Genomic DNA, 19,103 nt, shown 5'->3' on the forward strand with positions numbered 1-19,103 from the left:
TGCTGTTTATCAGCCTCAACAACGTCTTTTTAATAGTTTCCTATTAAAGATCTGAAGAACTGAAAAAGTGTTTATTAATGGTTGTGCACAAAAAGATTATTGTGTGAGTGGGAGCTTCTATGTTGTATGGAATCTATAGACAATAAATTTACAGTTGTAGCACAGTTGATCACCTCATTGGGGTTTTTTTTTCATAAGTCATGCAATATGTTTCCTTCAAACACATATATTGTCAGCATATATGTGAGTTGCCTTGCATTCTGCCTATGGCAATAAGTTTGTATTATTTGTTTTCTTTTGCTTGCCCAGTAATCTCTGCATCATTATCTCTACTGACAGGGTAAACTAGGAATAACTCCATATGCACTGCCTTGTACTCCACGAAGAAAATTCAAATGTAATACATATAGAACAAAGTAAAACTTTTATTTTCTTGATGTCTTTGCAGATGAAATGGAACTTCTTTGCAATGCTCTGCAGAAGATAAAGTGAAAGAGATACTTCCCAGCTCATTTTCCTTCTTTTCTTTCTTTTAACAAAGTCAATTTCCCCATAATTAACATATAATGCAGAAAAGTAACAAAATCTAATATATAATATGTTTATATATATCTGTAGACAAATCCCTCTCCAGATTTTGGTATGATCATATAAGTCTCTACAAAATTAATATAAATAACTCTTTAAGTAGGCCTTTCAAATATGATTTCTATATGCCAAGTGTTTATATTGTTACAGTAAGGCCTGGTATAAACTAATGCACCTTATATAATTGAAAAGGCAAAATAGGAAAATAGTAGAAAAGATAAGCATACTCAATTCATCTTTTATATAAGAGCTTACATTTTTGAAGTACATTTAATCAAGTGCTTTTATTCTTTCCAATCCAATATCACATTGTGAAGCTTATCAAGACTCTGTTAACAGGGTAACTCTCTGAAAATGTTATGGAAGGTGATAAAAATTTGTGTAGGAGAAGAAATGACATAAGAAAGAGTGAAATTGAAAATGATTGCATATGGTCAAGGTTTCAGAAAACATCCCTCCAGACATTTTTTTTTAAAAAAAATCCAATACATCTCTGGAAAGAATTCAAGAAGCTACACTTGAACCATGAAAGTCTTTATTAATTTTACTTTTACTTTCTCACACTGCTAATTATCTATGGATTAGATATTAAGATTATGTTGATGTTAGGTATCATATATTATTGTATAATAATGTCCAATAGGTTAAAGATAAATATTTTAAATTGATCAACTGGGATTGTTGTAAAGTTCCATAGGTAACCTATGGGGAAAGAGATAATTGTGACATGCAAAAGTCCAGCATGCTGTGCAAATGTTTTTTCTTCACTATTCATGTCCTACCTACAACTCTGTCCAAGTTTACACATTCTATTGATGTATTTTTGCTGGTAGAACCATTACAGTGGCAGAATATTTCTGTGCTGCATATGTTGGCAAATTTATCATTTACAGGGAAAAATCCAATTTTTACTGCTATCTTTAAATGTATATGGATTATTTACATTTATCTTCTGAAAAAGAGTATATATTGATACCATTATTCAAATGATTCAAATACTAGCTAATGTAAAGCTAAACATTTTAAACAAATATACTTACATTTAAGTTCTTCTTTGCTGGCTAATTTGTAGAAAATATTACCAAAATGTCAATCATATTTTTCTTAAACCAATATTTAAAATGTATAATTATTTCAAATAAATACATTTGCTATTTTTGTGCATGGAACCTAATGGTTTTCATAATAGTTATTCTCTAAAATTAATGTATTAATTACAATGGACTTATATTTATATTTTCAAACAAAACAATATTTTAACACAATATTTTCCTTCTAAAACACTTTTAGAAATAACATTTCTCTTTCCCATAAAATAGTTAATATATGCCAACTTTTAAAAAAATCATGGCACATTAATATATACATATTATATATTACAGTTTACATTATATTGCATTCAAATTTAAATTAAATTGCATTCAAATCAAGGGTTTAATAACCAAAGAAAAATAATGAGCAGCCATCCTCAAAAGCAGACTTCTGTACTATCTTGCAGAAATTGTGCTTCGTAATGATATACAGAGACACACAAGCACATTTATCGCCTCTTAAATGAAAACTAATTGGAGAAACAAATCAAAGAGAACTATATCAATTTAATCCACTGGTGTGGATTCCTCTGTCAACGAGCATTTCTTCAGCACCGAGGACAGCACCGCGGTACCGCTACGAAATTTGCGATTGCCCATATAGGGGTGAAGGATGAAATGGTGTCCAACCGCTTTGAATTGGTATTGAAGTGTTTCAGTCTCGAGCAACGGGATCTTAAATTATTGTAAGGGGGCTCTTCAGTGCCTTAAACACATGTTTGGAGTCTGGGTTGTGGGTTCATAGGTTTTGCAAAAATCGTGCAAGTGTTGTTCGCATTTAAGAGTTTATTCCTTGAAAGGTTTCAAGCAAGATTCTATTCGTGCAATGTGGCAATTCTACATTTGCCAAGACAATATCAAGGACCTGGGCATATTTCACCCAGTTTGTCCCTTTCCATGTAAAGAAAAGACGAAGGCTTTTTTAAAACGGCAGGGACTGAGAGTAGTTTAGAGGAGGATCAAATTTATTAGGGAGTCTATTAATTCAACAGATTTTAAGGTACCCTTAATAATACAACTGGTACATGTCTTTGACAGAAAATCAAAAACGTCTGATTTCTTTTTTAATTTGACAGAACGTGCTTGATACTAAATTCAAATTATTTTACGCTGCAAATCTTTCTCAGAGCCTTTTGAGCGAGGTTGCTTCCCCCCCCCCATGCCACCATCTGCCTTGGGGTAAATTCCACTGAATTCCGTGGAATTCCTGCCAAGTAAACTGAAGAACCAAACTTAAATGTCACGTTTATCCATAAACCCCGACAAAGAAGCACAACTGCCGAGTTCCTACTATCTGCTTGTTCAAATAAAATATATGATGCTCTGAATCACATAATATCAAATAACAATAGCTAGGTTTCCCTACAACGTCGGAACTACATACAGTCCAATTCCAGGCAAGCCCAGCGTGCGGTGCGAATGCGACTGAATGAATGGGCTTCTTATACTGCAGATCAATTTAGCTGACAGCCAACAGCATCCCTCTTGTACCGGAGCAGAAGTGACAAAAAGGAGTAATATTCACACAGCTAGAGTAAAGCCTTTTAAATGTTCTGAGCCTAAGCGGTCTGAAGACTGCTATCGAATATTCTGTCTAGCCTTTTTTTGGGGGGGGGGGAGCGGAGTCATTTCTAAGCGTCTCTGAACACACCTGGTTCTCAAAGCAGCTGGCAGTCAGTTAAAAAATGGGCAGACTTGATACATAAGCCGAAAAACAACCCCGGCATTACACCACAATGCAAGAACCGCAAAAGTCATTGTCGAACCAGTTTGAGGGCGAGAGTTACTCTGTTTCCGAGGGTCGATCACTGACAGTGGGATAGATCACGTGCCAAACACTCCCTCAGCCTGGTACCTTCCGGATGTGCTGGAGTCCTCTCCCATCATCCCCAGACGGCCTCACATTGGCGCTGGAGGCACTAAATTGAAGGAAGGAGGAAGCATTGCGGGAACCACCTGTCCCATACTTGAGAATCCGGTCCCCAGTCCTCCCCGGCCGAAGGAGGTACGCAATCCCATCCTAGAAGGCGCGTATGGGCAGCTGAGTAGATCGACCCTGTCGGGGAAACCGCCGTCTCCTTCGCGAGAGATCTTGCAGGACCGGATCGGTCGCGAGCTCTTCGGATCTCTAGAGATGGAGCCGTCAGAGACGCAGAGATCCCCGGATCTGACTCGGAAAAGAGACGAGCGGAGCGCTCTGCTGACCCTCACCTTCGCCCTGAGCAGCAAGAAGAAAACCTGCATCTCCAAGACAGTTCGAGTTTTCGAGGTACATCTGCTGAAAGTTCTGTCTTATGCCAACAGGTTCACACGTTGTGTCTTCTAAAGAGAAAAGACCATTAAAGCTTGGGCTTCGGTGCTTCCCAGTTTGAAAGGAGAGGAGGAAAATGAAAGGAGGAAACGTCTCCAATCTAAGAGCCTGATGAATGGAAAGGATCGTGGAAGGAATCAGGCTGTAGAAAGCTGACACTGAAAGCACCTCCTGGCATAGTTTACCTCAATTTCATAGTTCAGGATAGGCTGGATCTCTTGCTGTATGGAATTATAGCAATAGATACCCAGCCCGTTTAGAAGGCAAATGATAAACTGCGTTAATATATTTCACACATATATTTGGATTTATTTTTTTTTGCAAGGAAACTCAACCGTTCTCTTTTGATGTTTCATGCACGTTCATTCAGTACTGTTTGTGCTCCTTAGTACATTAAATTCCCATCCTGGATTTCTTCCAAGGAGTTCAAAGTAGCATAGATACCGTTTCTTCCTTCCTCATCATGTTATCCTAATGAACATTCTGTGGGAAGATTTTAACAGAGAAATTAACTAGTCCAAGATTTTTTGGGGAGCTAGATGGGAATTTAAATCTAGTACTACTAGTTCCTTTAATTGTAACATCATACCTCCTACAGCATCTCTCTGAACTCATGGCTGTTTTTGTACCCTTTCTCTTGAGATATCTGCCAGATTTAAACCCATCTTTATCTTTTGCCCTATAGCAGCACTCTTCAACTTAAAGGAGAAGTAGAGAACAAAAATACATAATTCTGTTCTCAGGAGTAACAACATTTTTTCTGAGCTGTTGCACATCTACAGGCAAAATACATAACTGCCTTTAGATTTGGTTCACACTTTGCACACTCGGAAGCATCTTTGGGAATTCGAAGCATAATTCAGATCTATTGGAGAGTTTTGTGGTTGTATCTTCTACTCTGCGTGAAAATAAACAAGAAATATTATGAATTGTTTATTATTAAAGGGAAATATTCTTAGAAGAAAAAACAGGTTTGCACTTCGTTTACTTTAACAAACTAAAATGGTTAAAAAAAAATGTCTTCCTGTGTTGGGCTTTTATAGATGTTTGAAGCCAAAATCCATCATTTTGAAAGCAGAGCAGCTAGAACATCAAAGAACGCTGATGACAACCTTGAATTTTTTGTAAGATGTGAAGTTCAGGACTGTGAGGTTAGCAGTCTTTTAAATTCCTTGAAGAGAGTGGCAGAGGATGTGGAAGCTATCAGAGAAAAAAAAGGTATGTCATAAAAGGCTTTTACCTTCTTTCTTCCTAATATACTGTACCTCTTCAGTATACACCAGGGATTCCTAACTATAATTAAACCGACATGCTAAGATTTTAAAGGCCATTAGCCAGAATTTTAAAGATAATATGTGATTCAAGAGCCACATTTTGTCTGTACAATAGTTTCTCTGCATGGATTTAGATTCTATTTATTATTGTAGCAAAATGTCATGTTGATAAGCAGAGGTCTTTCAATTGATAATGAAGGAACATTGGTGTTATATTCATGAACTCCTAAACAATCCCTCAGCTGGTAAAGTCAAGATTATTTTCATAATGATCTCATTTATCAAGTTCTTTGTTTGACTGTATAGCTTGAGCCTATCTACAGAAATGTTGAAACTACAACTATCAGAATTTCTAGACTGTTTGGATTTGCGGCTTTGTGGGGTAAACATCTCTGAAGGTACCACATTGAAGAAAAATAGTGTATGTGATACCACTGAACAAATAAATTACTCTTGCTACTCTCGTGAAATCTGTAGATGTCACATTCTTACAATGTGCAATTGATACTATTGTCAACAGTTCCATGGTTCCCAAAGAAAATAAGAGATCTTGACTACTGCCATCATCTGATCACCAAGTTTGACCCGGATCTGAATTTTGACCACCCGGTAAGTTAAGTTTGTATGTTTCTAAATTATTTAGGCTTGGAGTTACCAACATCCCTATCAAATCTTGTACCAATAATAAAATATAGGCTTCTTGGTACAATAAACATCCAGTTGAAGATAGTTGCTCTTTTTATTTTTCCTGGCATAATTACTCTTCTTACAACCACTGTTCAGAATATAGATTGAAGACTGGCTGTCCACGTTGATGTTGTTCTGTAAAAACTAAACTATTTTTTTTTAATGAAGGAGGAATGATTGTGATGGGGCTTATGTAAAAGAGAGATGAAACTGAAACAACAGATGCTTGCTCAAATCCAAATAGATCTACACATATTCCACTGAAGGCAAAATAAGAGCTGGGCAAGACTCTTATAGTCCCAAACATTGACAAATTGGGTTTTGGTTGTAGCTATTGAACCAAACTGAACAAAAGATGAAAACATTTTATGGAATCCTAGATGGATCAATTAGATCAAAATTATGGTAGGGGTTTCTCTACATGTCAATTGCCACTTGGTTCTTTGAGGAGTCTTTGGTGTTCTCCAAGCTTAGTTATTTTCTTGCAGATGTTTCATTACCCAAATTAGGTAACATAATCAGTGCTAGTGACTAATGCTAGTGACCAATGAGGTTATGTAGTTTGTGGAATGAAAAGTCTGCAAGAAAACAATCAAGCTCAGAGAGCACCAAGGACCCTCAGCTACAAATATTCTTGTTTATTGGTGCTTGGTTCTTTCCTCCCCATTTATAGCCAAGGAATACAACAAACTCCTAATTTTACATGAGTTTGGTTTCATACGCTGCCTCCAGAGTAAAGTTGAAAGGCAAGGCAAAACCCATCTACTCAAAACAAGTCAGCAAATCACTTATCATGTCTCTGTTTCTCATCTTTTTTAAGGGCACCATAAAAAAATCTGAAATCTTTTGTCCCAATGTTCACTTAAGTTTCAGATTTTCTAAAATTCTCTTTTCATTGTCACAATTAAATCCAAGCACTAGACTTTGGAATAGAATTGTTTGGACTTTGGCAAGCAGAATTTTTTATCTTCTTCTAGGGTTATGCTGATCCAGAATATAGGAAAAGGAGGGCTTTTATTGCTGACCTGGCATTTAACTATAGACAGTAAGTGCAACAAATTAATAACTGAACAAAAGAATAAGCTTTATGTAATCTGAATACCTTCATCCTTAATTTTAAGGTTCCCAAAATGGCTCCACTCATTTTCAGAATGCAGCCCTGATATGTTGTCCAAAGCCTGGTGTGGCCCTCAAGTCAACAGCTATGCAGTTCTGCCTTAAAATTTGAGCACTGGGTTGCTTCATTAAAGATCTATGGCTTCCTGCATTTTCAGCCTTCCTTGATAAAATACCTTAAGAAAACCCCTCAAGAACTAGCATTTGTGAGAGGTTGTGGGGAGACCAAGAGAGAAATGGAAGAAAACACATACGTTAAAAAATGGGTGGGGGGAGCAGCGGGGCAATCAGCTACAGTTTATCTCACCAATGACAACTCAGCCCAAGTGCAGAAAACTCTGGGAAAAAGCATTTGAACATATTCAGAGACTCTGCCTTAATTAGCTCCTATAAATGAGGTTAGGAAAATCATAGTGTAGTTTCTAGGTTCCTGTATTTACTCCAGCTTAGCATTCAAGATAGCCTACCGAAATCTGCTTTCTTAATTTTGCCTGGCTGTGTGAAGCTTGGAAATATGGATCACATATACAAAATATAAAAAGCTTAAAGATGGAATCTATTTTGATTCTCTTTGCCTTTCCAGGGATGACCCTTTGCCAAGAGTTGAGTACACTGCTGAAGAAACTGCTACTTGGTAAGTGCATGACTTGAACGTAAAGGGATTTCTGCACATGGGGAATTGACAGTGCCACTGTCAATAAGAGCCATGGTGGCACAGTGGTTAGAGTGCAGTACTGCAGGCTACTTCTGCTGACCGCTCGCTGCCTGCAGTTTGGCAGTTCGAGTCTCACCTGCTCAAGGTTGACTCAGCCTTCTATCCTTCCAAGGTCAGTAAAATGAGGACCCAGATTGTTGGGGGCAATAGGCTGACTCTGTAAACTGCTTAGAGAGGGCTGTAAAGCAGTATATACGTCTAAATGTTATTGCTATTGCTATCTTGCAGTTTTCATGTTCATCTACAGTACTATAGGTAGTCCTAAACTTATAATCAAATGTTTAGCAACCATTCAAAGCTACAATGGCCCTGAAAAAAAGTAACTTGTAACTGTCACTCTCGCTTATGACCGTCAGAGCATCCTCACAGTTATAGGATCAAAATTCATATGCTTGGCAACCAGCATGTACTTACGACTGTGGCAGCATCCCAGGGTCATGTGATCGCCATTTGCAACCTTCCCAACTGGCTTCCGACAAGCGGAGTCAATGGGGCAAGCTGGATTCATTTAACGACTGCATGATTTACTTTACAACTACACCGATTCACTTAACAACTGTGGCAAAAAGTCATTAAAATCAGGTGTGACTCATTTAACAACTGCCTTGCTTAACAATGGATATTCTGATCCCAGTTCTGGTTGTAAGTTGAGGTCTACCTGCAATAGTACTTTAACGTTGTTTTGCTATGTTTGTATTGCAGTTTAGATAAATAGTGATTCATGGAACTTTTGTATGCTACAGTTTCTTTCAAACCCATAAAAAAATACATCTCTTTGCCCATCTTTCCTTAGAAAAAAGAGCAGTCATATTACTTAAAGAAACGAGCTGACTTGTCTATATTTATTTTATTTTAAATGTTCAGCTGTTCATGTGGCCAAATTCTCCAGACTGTTACCTTTCCAATGTACTAGAATACAATTTGAAGCACTCCACACTTACTGGGGATGATAAAAGACACAGTCCATTGAATCTAGAGGGCACCAAAGTAGGAAAGGCTGGTCTAATATTGCCAGTACAATATTCCATTTCAAACTCGAGATATGTAACTGGTTCCATTCAGCATCTGTATTTGATTTTTGAGTAGACCAAATTCTTCACACTAATGGATGGGTCCAGAATACAAACTGAATATCATTTCATTTCATTTGCAGGTAATTAGAATAAAATATATCTTACCATTTCTATATTTAATAATTTCTTATGCTGTCATATACAACATTACATCACCACCAACACTGACAGGGCAGGCTACTAGAATATAAATGGAGAGCAAATCCCACTCCTTACCAGCACTGATGATGTTACCTAGTTTGGGTAATGAAATGTCTATAAGAAAACAGGCAAACTCAGAGAGCACCAAGGATCCCTCATAAAACATCACAGTAAGAGATTTTTGGAGCAGAAGCATCCATGAGGAGGAAAGGGTCAAAATAAGAAAATGGTGATCAGGGTAGTACATTTACAGACTCAGTGGACACAAAATACAGACGTTATTTATACTACTGTGACCACCATCCTGCCTTTTCCGACAACTCCTACATTGATGTTGCTTGTTTGGAGTGCTGCCACAAGACTTTTGAACACTCTTGATAGTACGACTCTGATTTATTTTTATTTTTTTTAAGTGAACTTTTTGTTAGTTAACAATTGTAATTTTCAGGAAAGAAATTTACCAGAAGCTGAGTGCCCTCTACCCCACCCATGCCTGTAAGCAATACCTGGAAGCCTTTCATCAACTAGAAAAATATTGTGGATACCAAGCGGATTGTATCCCTCAACTCCAAGATGTCTCTGCTTTTCTAACAGGTTAGCGCAATTGTAGGACTGCTGGTGTAGAAACACACTTTAAGAAACACAGGCCAAGCAATGTGGCACTTCTTTCTAGCCAGTGGTGGGATTCAAATATGTGAACAACCAGTTCTCTGTGTGGATGCCAAGTCCATTCTGGGCCTGGGCAACAAAAAATTAGCTACCGGTTCTGCTGAAGTGGTGCGAACCAGCCGAATCCCACCACTGTTTCTAGCCCAATAATTAGCATTCTGCTCTGAAGGTTTATGCAGCTGAAGAAGCTCATAATTTGGGGGAGTCAGCCAGTTTTTGAAATTTGCCAAAGGCCAATAAGCAGCAGAAATCCATGACTACCTTTGGAAACCTACAGACTGGTGTTAATTTTTTAAAAAGTTATATTGAATACAATTTCAAGCATAGTATTGACCACTGACTTTTATTTTGTTTATGGGTGACAGAACAAGGAGAAATCCCTACACTATTTAAACAATTATAAGAATGTAAAGCAACATTTTAAGGCATTCAAAAAAATTATAAAAATGTAGACAACATTTTAAGGCATTCAGAAAAAGATTTATTTCATCTATTTTGTGTCTGAGTGGGCACAGGACAGAATGAAGTCTGCAAGCTGCTGTCAGATGGGGCATTGCTACCATCTTTGAAGTTATCAAGAGTGATGTAACCTACAGTAGTGGCCAAAATTATGGAATCCTTTTGGGAAAAGTGTATTTTTGAGGTTTGATGGCGAATAACACCACTTTTTTTGGGAGTAGTACCATAAAAATATATATCAGTGGAAAGATAATTTAATCACGAATGTAATGCAACAAAGTTTGTTCAATTACAGTATCTGTACTGTATTCTATGAAAAGTTATAGCCAAATAACCAGAAAAAGGAAGCACAACTTGCTTAGGTTGATATCAGATAGCTTTCCTTCATCTGATTGTAGCCAATGAGCATGAGAGTTTAGAACGCCAATCAGGTGTCATCTTGTTTTGGCATTGAGCCAATCAGATCACAGTAGGATTCAGTTATTGATGTCATGTATTGAAGCTGAGAGAGGACATTTGTCAGTGTGTTATGTGATCACTATCAAGTTGGTTGGGTTTTTTTCTTTCATTTAGTGAGCTTGTAAAACGTAATAAAATTAAAGTAATGGTGCAAAGAGTTGACTGGTAGCCCAGAAAGTGATGTAAAATAGTATTATTAAGTGAAAAAGGCTACAGTTATAAAGAAATTAGAAGAAAAATTGGTGGAAACTTAACCAAAGGTGGCATTTCTACTGTATACTTTCCCCAAAAGGTTTCCACAATTTTGGCCATTACTGTATGCTCTTAAACCTTAGCAGGAAAAGAGCCCCATAAATACTCTGTCTGCATGTCTCAAATGGGTGCTGCTTCTGTCCTTATTAGCTCCTATCCATGTGTTGCAAAATGTGCTTGCTAGTTAGAGTTGAAATGCACCATTTGTCATTCTGCCTTCTTAAACTTATCCTCACGGATTCAAGAGGACTTTAATTGACCTCAAAGGAAACCTTTGAAAGAGATGATGATAGCAACATTTATAGAATCACAGACACCACCAGAGCTATAAACCTGATGAAATCAATTATACTGAACAGCTTCTTGTTTCATGACAACTTCTCAAGAACACAGTTGATGACGTTTGTTGACTTTGAACACTATGAGCTTATAGCTTAATGGTTTCCCCTCTCTTTTTTAACTTATAGCCTCATGATTCCCATTTAGACAGCATTATGCTTAATGGCTGAGAATTGGCATTAGGGAGATCCACTTTGAATCTTTGGATCAGTGACTCTTTCTTAGGCCAGCCTACTTCACAGGGAGTTGCCTTGAGTTCCTGATCTTTGATGAGACAATAGAAGAGGACAAAGATACCAATCCATTCAAGTAGCCCAGAAAGGTCTGTGGGGAGTTTTATCCAGAAGAGACAACTGGTTCCTCAACAGATAAGGGCAGGTGAAAGGATCAGTGTTCCCAAGGTTAGCTTCCAACTTTGGGGCAAGGCTTCCGACTCTAAGAGTGTGGGAACAGCTCATACTTACTCCTTGGCATTTCTGAGCAGGCATCACCTTTCTTTTAATAGTAGAATTCATTTTCAGATCTTCCTCCCCCCCTTCCCTTGGGGATATCACTGTGAACCTGTTTGGTTTTCTTACATTTTTGCATGTTGCTTTGTGACGGGCAAATACGCTGAGAAAGTTCCAAAATCATTTATCCAAGGTTCCATGATTAGATGGAAAGTTACAATCCTGCAGAAGAATAGAGAACAAAAGGGAAGAGCCCTACATTAATAAGAAATGCATGTGTGAAACAGAGACATTTTCAGGGCAGGACAATAAACATGAACATGGAATAATAAAATAACAGCAGAGCTTGGTACATTGCATCATTCCTAAGGTATAAGTATATTTTCACCACGACTTGAACTGCACTGTAAATTTCTCTTATAGAAAGAACAGGCTTCAGGTTGAGACCAGCTGCAGGGCTACTATCTGCTCGGGATTTCCTTGCTGCCCTGGCATTTCGTGTCTTCCAGAGTACTCAGTACATAAGACATTGGTCGTCACCCATGCATTCCCCAGAACCGTAAGTAAAAATAAGCTGATACATGTCATGATTTCCTAAGTGTGTCACTGAAGGCTGCATTTTAACAGCTGCTACTGATGCCATGCCCTGGAATTGCCAACCACGGTCTCAAAATGTTGGGTGATTCCAGTCTGAAGAAGGCAAAGCCAGCATTTCAGTTTTTCCAGAACTGGGACACAAGGGATGTCATTCTTAAAAAGTAGCTTGGAGACAAAAAAAAAAATAATAGTAGGAAGCATTTAAGATTCTTGCTCACTTGGCACTCACACAGTTGTTCACTGTCAGCCTCAATCATTTATGATGTGTTCTCACCCAATGCTCTTTTCTGGCTAGGCTACACACTCATTTCTTTTATACATCAGTTTTGTTTTCAGCCATATTTTATTACATTCTTTTCAACTTTTGACATCAGAATCCAATATCAGCATGTGCGCTGCCAAATTCTATCCTTTAAAAAATGTTTGTATAAATTTCTCTGAAATTTAAACTACACATGGGGTTGTTCATGTGTACTCCCACCCATTCAGACTTCCTACTTTTCTTTCTCCCTTCTTTCTTCCAGTTGCATTCTCTAATAGGAGACCAATATGGGAAGAGACAGGTATTCTTCCTTCTTTGCTTTGCAGTTTGTTTTGTAGTTTTTCAAAGTGGAAAAGAAATCAATATCTTTTTACAGCCACAGATGGTAGTCTGGTCAGCTTCCAAAGAAAAGATGGAACAGAATAATTTGTAGTGTAAGCCTAGTCTGGAAAAACTCCTCCTAAACACAACTTTACAAAGGCATGGACTTGTATGCAGCTCATATAAAAAGGAAGGAACATTCTCATTCTGAATTTTTCATGATACTATATATATCTTTACATCTTCTATATAGAAATAGCACTTAGACTTACATACTGCTTCGCAGTGCTTTACACCCTCTCTAAGTGGTTTACAGAGTCAGCATATTGACCCCAACAATCTGATCCTCATTTGCTGAGTCAACCTTGAGCCGGTGAGAATCGAACTGCTGACATCAGGCAGTCAGCAGAAGTAGCCTGCAATACTGCATTCTAACCACTGTGCCACCACAGCTCTTATACAGTAATGAATGGTATTTAAAACAACAATATAAAATAAAACCTCTTTACCAGCACTACAGTGGTCTGTTCCTGAGATGGGGGTAACTGTGATCTGACACCATAATACTCAGTGGGGCCAGCCAACACAGTTAAGGTCAATGTTAATATACATTGGCATTTTGGTTTGGGAGGATCCTGAGCAATCACTGAATCCCTAAGATCTTTTTATTGGCTGCTACCCCGTTGCTGCTGCCATTCTTTATATTTTTTAAATAGATTTTATTGAGTTTCATTATAAGATAAAAATACAAAAAGAAACAAAAATTAGAGAACTGAGAGAAAGGAAAAGAGAGAGGGAAGTGCAAAGAAAGAAAGAAAGAAAAAAAGAAAGAAAGAAAGAAAGAAGTAACGACTACCAACTTTTTTCAGTGCAATAAAATACAAAAAAAATAATTACAACCTCAGCCTTTTTCTTTACATTTCACAACATTCCAAGACATTTATATAATAACTAATTCATTCTAATATCAAAATCTAAAATCAAAGTTCTGTTGTTTTTTTCTGTTTCAAGCAAACATCCAGAAGTAGTTTCCAAATACCATAGAATCAAAACTAGATAAAAGATAAAGGTTTTCCCTGTCATGTCCAACTCTAGGGGCAAGTGCTCATCTCTGTTTCTTAGCCAAGTGTTGTCTGAAGATGCCTCCATTTTCATGCAGCCAGCATGACTATTCTCCAAGGTGCATGGAACAATTTAAACAGTTTTGCCATCTCCGCTAATTCCATCACCTTTACCATCCAGTCTTATATTGTGGGAATGAGTGTGTCTTTCTCTGTTTGAGCTTCTGCCCCCTTTTAGAAAAGAAACTGTGCAACCTTGGTTCCATGACCACAACTTTCTGCCCCTGCTACCATCTCTCCTTCAGTGCCGCCTGCCAGTGTATTATGCCAACCAGTCAGTTGAGACTGTAGCTGTGCATGTACACATGGAGCATGTTATATATCTAAGCACTGTGGTAAGCTGACTTAATCAGTTACTTCTTTGGGGATGTGCAACCAGCGAAAGCACTATTGTGACGAAAGACTCCAGCCAGCAGTCTCACTGGATGTTAAACCCCAAAACACTGGCTGATCCACTCATCTAAATCTTATGTTAGAGAATAAGATATATTTTAAAATATTTCATAATGGAGCTGCACCTTCATCTGGCTGGCCACTTCATCCATTTCAGCATGGTTGGCTGTAGGATCATTTGGAGACCTTTCCAAATTAAAAGTACTTGTGGTCTGATACCTGTCCCTCAAAGTTTCTGACCACTTCCTCAACCGATAGAGGACAGCATATGCCATGTGTACACTGGGCCACCTTGGGAACTGGTCTACGGATGCTCCATTTGGTTTGAATTTGGATTATGTCTGCTCAGGGTAGTCCTTTGGTAACCATGCAAAATAGGTAGGAAATTGACTCCTGCATAGCTTTTGAAATCCACACACCACCTGGAGAATTGGTTATGTCAAGGTTTTTCAATATAGCAGAAAAGAAACTGCTGAAACAACAGGATGGTACATACAGGATGGTATATACTATAGATCATAGGATTTCTGTGGTTTGATGTGGCAATCAAAAGTTTTCACTTATTAAAAACCAGGGACACCATTATGGCAATTTTTAACCTGTTTATTTTGGCAGGGATTGTTGCCACGAACTGCTGGGCCATGTTCCCATGTTAGCTGATAAGGACTTTGCTCAGTTTTCACAGGTAATTTTGTTCTCCTTATTCTGATTGAAGGAATGCCCCTGGCATGGTGATGATTCACATATTGATTGTGTTCATGGAATATGCTTGAGTAATTAAATCATTAACCCATGTTTTGAGTTTTATAATTCTCTGAACCATTAACTAACACAGCACAACACAGCAAACAAATGAAAACAAACAACAACCACAATCAAAGTTAAAAGAATTAACATTGGGATGTTATGTGAATATTAGAGTGGGAAGTTACCAACTCTGCAAGCATATATATATGTGTGTGTGTGTGTCTGTATGTATACTTGGAAGCTGTCTTTCTTTTCTTGGAAGCTGTCTTCCTTTTTTCCCTTTGGGATGATTTGTCTAAGCTTGGATCTAGCACTCCATTTACATCTTCTACAAAAATTATTTCCTCCTCTGGAATTCTTACTAACATCTGCAAAAAAATTTTCTTTTGTTCAACTCTGTCAGAGAGTATAGTTAATATTGAGCTAGACAAACAGCTTGACCTAGTATTAGGCAGTATCCTACCTGACACCTTATTTGGTAATTTAGACCAGATAGGAGATGACCATAATTTCTGTCTAATGGTACTTACCAAAGCAGAATTAATTTTTAGGGCAAAGTTTTGCAAAACACGGCTGAAGTTGGAGGAATGTTAGGAAATTTGATAGAGAAGGTAAGTTTTGCTAGGCAGCTATGTGGATTCTGAAACTCACTCATGAAACCAGAAGGGGGCAGTGTAATTCTTAAGTGTAAACAAAAGGCTAAGTCTACCTAGACTGTACATTTGTATTTATTTTAAAAATATTTTTCTAGAGGAATTTATAAAGCATAAAAGCAAAACATAATCAAGGTTTTAAAGTAGGGTAGTGTAGAAAAATAAAAATGAGGGGTCCTTGGTGCTCTCTGATCTTGCTTGTTTTCGTGCAGACATTTCATTACCCTAACTAGGTAACATCATCAATTAGGGTAATGAAACGTCTGCAAGAAAACAAGCAAGCTCAGAGAGCACCAAGGACCCCTTATTTCAACCCTGAGCTACAAATATTTTCCTTCAAAAATAAAAATATGTAGTAAATGTCTATTAAAAGCATTTTCATCATGTAATAAGTTTAAAGTTTGGAAATAATGATGATAACAATAGCAACATCAAAAATAGAAGCAATAGCACTTAGACTTATATGCCACTTCACAATGCTTTACAGCCCTCTCTAAGCAGTTTACAGAGTCAATCTGGGTCCTAATTTTACCGACCTCGGAAGGATAGATGGCTAAGTCAACCTTGAGCCGGTGAGAATTGAACTGTTGAACTGCTGGCAGCTGGCAGTCAGCAGAAGTAGCCTGCAGTACTGCATTCTAACCACTGCACCACCACACCTCTTGAGGAGGTGGAAGAGGATAGATTTCAGCTGATAAAAAAACCTTACCATATCCCATATTTTTAAAAAAATCCACAGGTGCTCTATCCCAAGGCCTGGGACAATAGCTACATTTTTGAAGACCCCCCAAATATCATTAAAGTGGAAGTCACATGTATTTCTGAGGGGAAATAGCAGTTCAAAGGACAGGTACCACGGCACCACTTCCTGGATCCTGATAGTTGGCATAACTTACTTGAAGGAGCTGAAAACTACCAGCTCTGCCTGATATTAATGAATGAATATGGGATATAGGTGATCCATCCCTCAAATAACCTGACTTCATGTCATGATGGACTTTATAGATGACAACGAGCACTTGAATCATACCTAGAAGCTCAATGTTAACCAGTGCAGCTTGCAGAGCGGTGGAATTTCATGGCCATATTAAAATGTGCCCACACTTCCTATGGCATTGCATTTTGGACCAGCTGATTGTTCCATAACTTTCTGGAGAGCAACAGTAGCAGCAGCAGCTGATAATGGCAAACTGTCTCCTGTTATACCTTCTTTCAAATGCTGCACAGGCCATTTTCAGCAAGCAGCTGTTGCCTGGGTTGGGCTGAGCAATGCTGGCTTAAATTGCTTTAGGATAAACCATCTGATTTACAGCTCTGCACGGATGTTGCCAGACGTTCAAATCACATGGGGTGGATTATTTCATATTAGAAAGTATATGCTCCACTTCCATACATTCTTTTTCTTGGCTAAATAAGAATCCAAATATGAAGTCCTGGCTCTATGTTGCATTATTAACAGTCATGAAATAATAAATTGACTTAAGGAAAGTTGCAGGCAGAACAAACCCTACAGATGTTTATCCTAAAGATGACAACCTTGATTACAGTATAAACATTCCTGGGAAAAGGCTCTGTGTTCTCATAAGTAAATTAATGGAGAATGTGTCCAGCTATTGCTATTAGACCTCCGTGTTCCAGGGAACCATATAGTATCTCTGGTCAGTTGATGAAGGACAAGGTTGTGAGCAATCCTTTGGCTTCTTGTACCTACTTCAGTGACCACTCTCAGCAAAAGTATACTGGATTAAATGGAGACAGTTTTCTGAACTGAACATTTGCTTGAGTCTAGTTCACATGAGAACAGTCTACATAGTCTTCATCTTCCTAATTTATTTCTCCTTCTTAAGTTACAGATCAGGGGACTTTTTACAGCATATTGTTTAATTCTTTCTTCTTGACTGGTATGGGTATGCTGCTGGGTCCTAAAGGGAAGGAGTAGGGAAACAGAATGATAAAACAATGTGTTCATATTTTTATTATAATACTAGCTGTACCCGGCCACGCGTTGCTGTGGCTCAGTCTGGTAATGGAATCGTAAAATCGTAGCGTGTGTTGCTTTTACGTCCAACAGATGGTGCTGTTTTTTTAAAAAAGCATGTTTTTACCTGTCACAGGTGTGACATCTATATAATAGTAGGTACATAAAAACACGCGCGTATTCGAATGCAACGTTGTGTCAAAATTTCAAAGCAATCGGTGAAGGACTTTCGGAGATTTAAGATTTTGAACAAACGAACATTTACATTTTTATTTATATAGCTTAATAATTAATGCTATAATTAAATCAATAATGATTTTTAACAACGAAATAACATTAATATTTCATGTTTAAAATTTTAATTATTATTTTTTTACTTGTTTTTATAACATGTAAAGCCACCCAGAGTCACTTTGCAGGGATGATGGATGGCATTAAAAATGTCATAAATAAAATGTAGCATTGCCGTGCAAGCCCTGCCCCTCGTGGGGAGAGGTCGTGACCACCTGAAGATGCTACTGAAAATAATATAACTCTGCCATTTCTTTTTGACCATATATATTTCTTTGTGTTCTATATTTTTTTTTCCTTTTTAACAACAACAAAAAAAGAAGATATAATTCTGAAAGGCTTTTATGGAATGGAGTGGCAAAACATCTTATGATTTTAATCAAAATCAATATGCTTGATTTAGGATATCGGGCTGGCTTCTCTTGGAGCATCTGATGAGGATATTGAAAAATTATCAACAGTGAGTACAAATCACATTGTCAAGCACAGGGGAAATCAGGAGATTCAGGCAGTTCAAATGAGTATAAAGATTTATTGTAAGCTTAAGCTCGCTACAAGAATCTGACCAACTGGCCATTAAGGGAAATGAGCGGGAGATAAGAAAAGCATTTGATCTCTTGCAGGCATGCAGGGACTCGTGACTTTTGATGTGTTTGTCCCCTCCCTCGGGCTCAGCCTGGTCATCTCCTACACACACATTTTCACAGCAGAAATACAATGCCAAAGAAGTCACATGCATGCAGTAACTCACATCAATAGAACACATCATATAAATATTCTATGCTTTCCAGGACATATTGCTTATTTTCTGCAAGAAAATGCAGATTGTGCTGTCCTTACAGACACATTGAGAGAAAGAGAGAGGTATTCTATTATCATGGGTACTTCTTGCAAAATTCCCCCCCACAGACCGGTACACTCCCACAGAGCGGGCCTCCTCAGGGTGCCGTCGGCCAAGCAGTGTCGGCTGGCGACCCCCAGGGGGAGGGCCTTCTCTGTGGGTGCCCCCACCCTCTGGAACGAACTACCCCCCGAGATCCGGACGATTCCGGATCTCCTAGCTTTCCGCCGCGCCCTCAAGACATGGCTTTTTCAGCAAGCGGGTCTGGCCTAGGGT

General features: G+C 38.1%; 2 protein-coding genes across 2 annotated transcripts in view; both read left to right on the forward strand.

The window, feature by feature from the left end:
• Positions 1–492, forward strand: part of PAH (phenylalanine hydroxylase) — a 35,963-nt gene extending 35,471 nt beyond the window's left edge. Inside the window, exon 13 of the mRNA XM_015818235.1 lies at positions 449–492. Coding sequence (XP_015673721.1) covers positions 449–492 — 44 coding nt within the window. The remainder of the gene's footprint in view (positions 1–448) is intronic.
• A 3,321-nt stretch (positions 493–3,813) lies between these two features.
• LOC107289468 (tyrosine 3-monooxygenase-like) overlaps positions 3,814–19,103 on the forward strand; it is a 21,349-nt gene continuing 6,059 nt past the window's right edge. Inside the window, exons 1-9 of the mRNA XM_015818236.1 lie at positions 3,814–3,948; positions 5,034–5,208; positions 5,785–5,873; positions 6,929–6,996; positions 7,651–7,701; positions 9,445–9,590; positions 12,047–12,182; positions 14,933–15,002; positions 18,390–18,446. Coding sequence (XP_015673722.1) covers positions 3,814–3,948; positions 5,034–5,208; positions 5,785–5,873; positions 6,929–6,996; positions 7,651–7,701; positions 9,445–9,590; positions 12,047–12,182; positions 14,933–15,002; positions 18,390–18,446 — 927 coding nt within the window. The remainder of the gene's footprint in view (positions 3,949–5,033; positions 5,209–5,784; positions 5,874–6,928; positions 6,997–7,650; positions 7,702–9,444; positions 9,591–12,046; positions 12,183–14,932; positions 15,003–18,389; positions 18,447–19,103) is intronic.

This window comes from Protobothrops mucrosquamatus, unplaced genomic scaffold (genome assembly GCF_001527695.2).
Source record: "Protobothrops mucrosquamatus isolate PMUCROS unplaced genomic scaffold, P.Mucros_1.0 scaffold706, whole genome shotgun sequence".
Taxonomy (NCBI): domain Eukaryota; kingdom Metazoa; phylum Chordata; class Lepidosauria; order Squamata; family Viperidae; genus Protobothrops; species Protobothrops mucrosquamatus.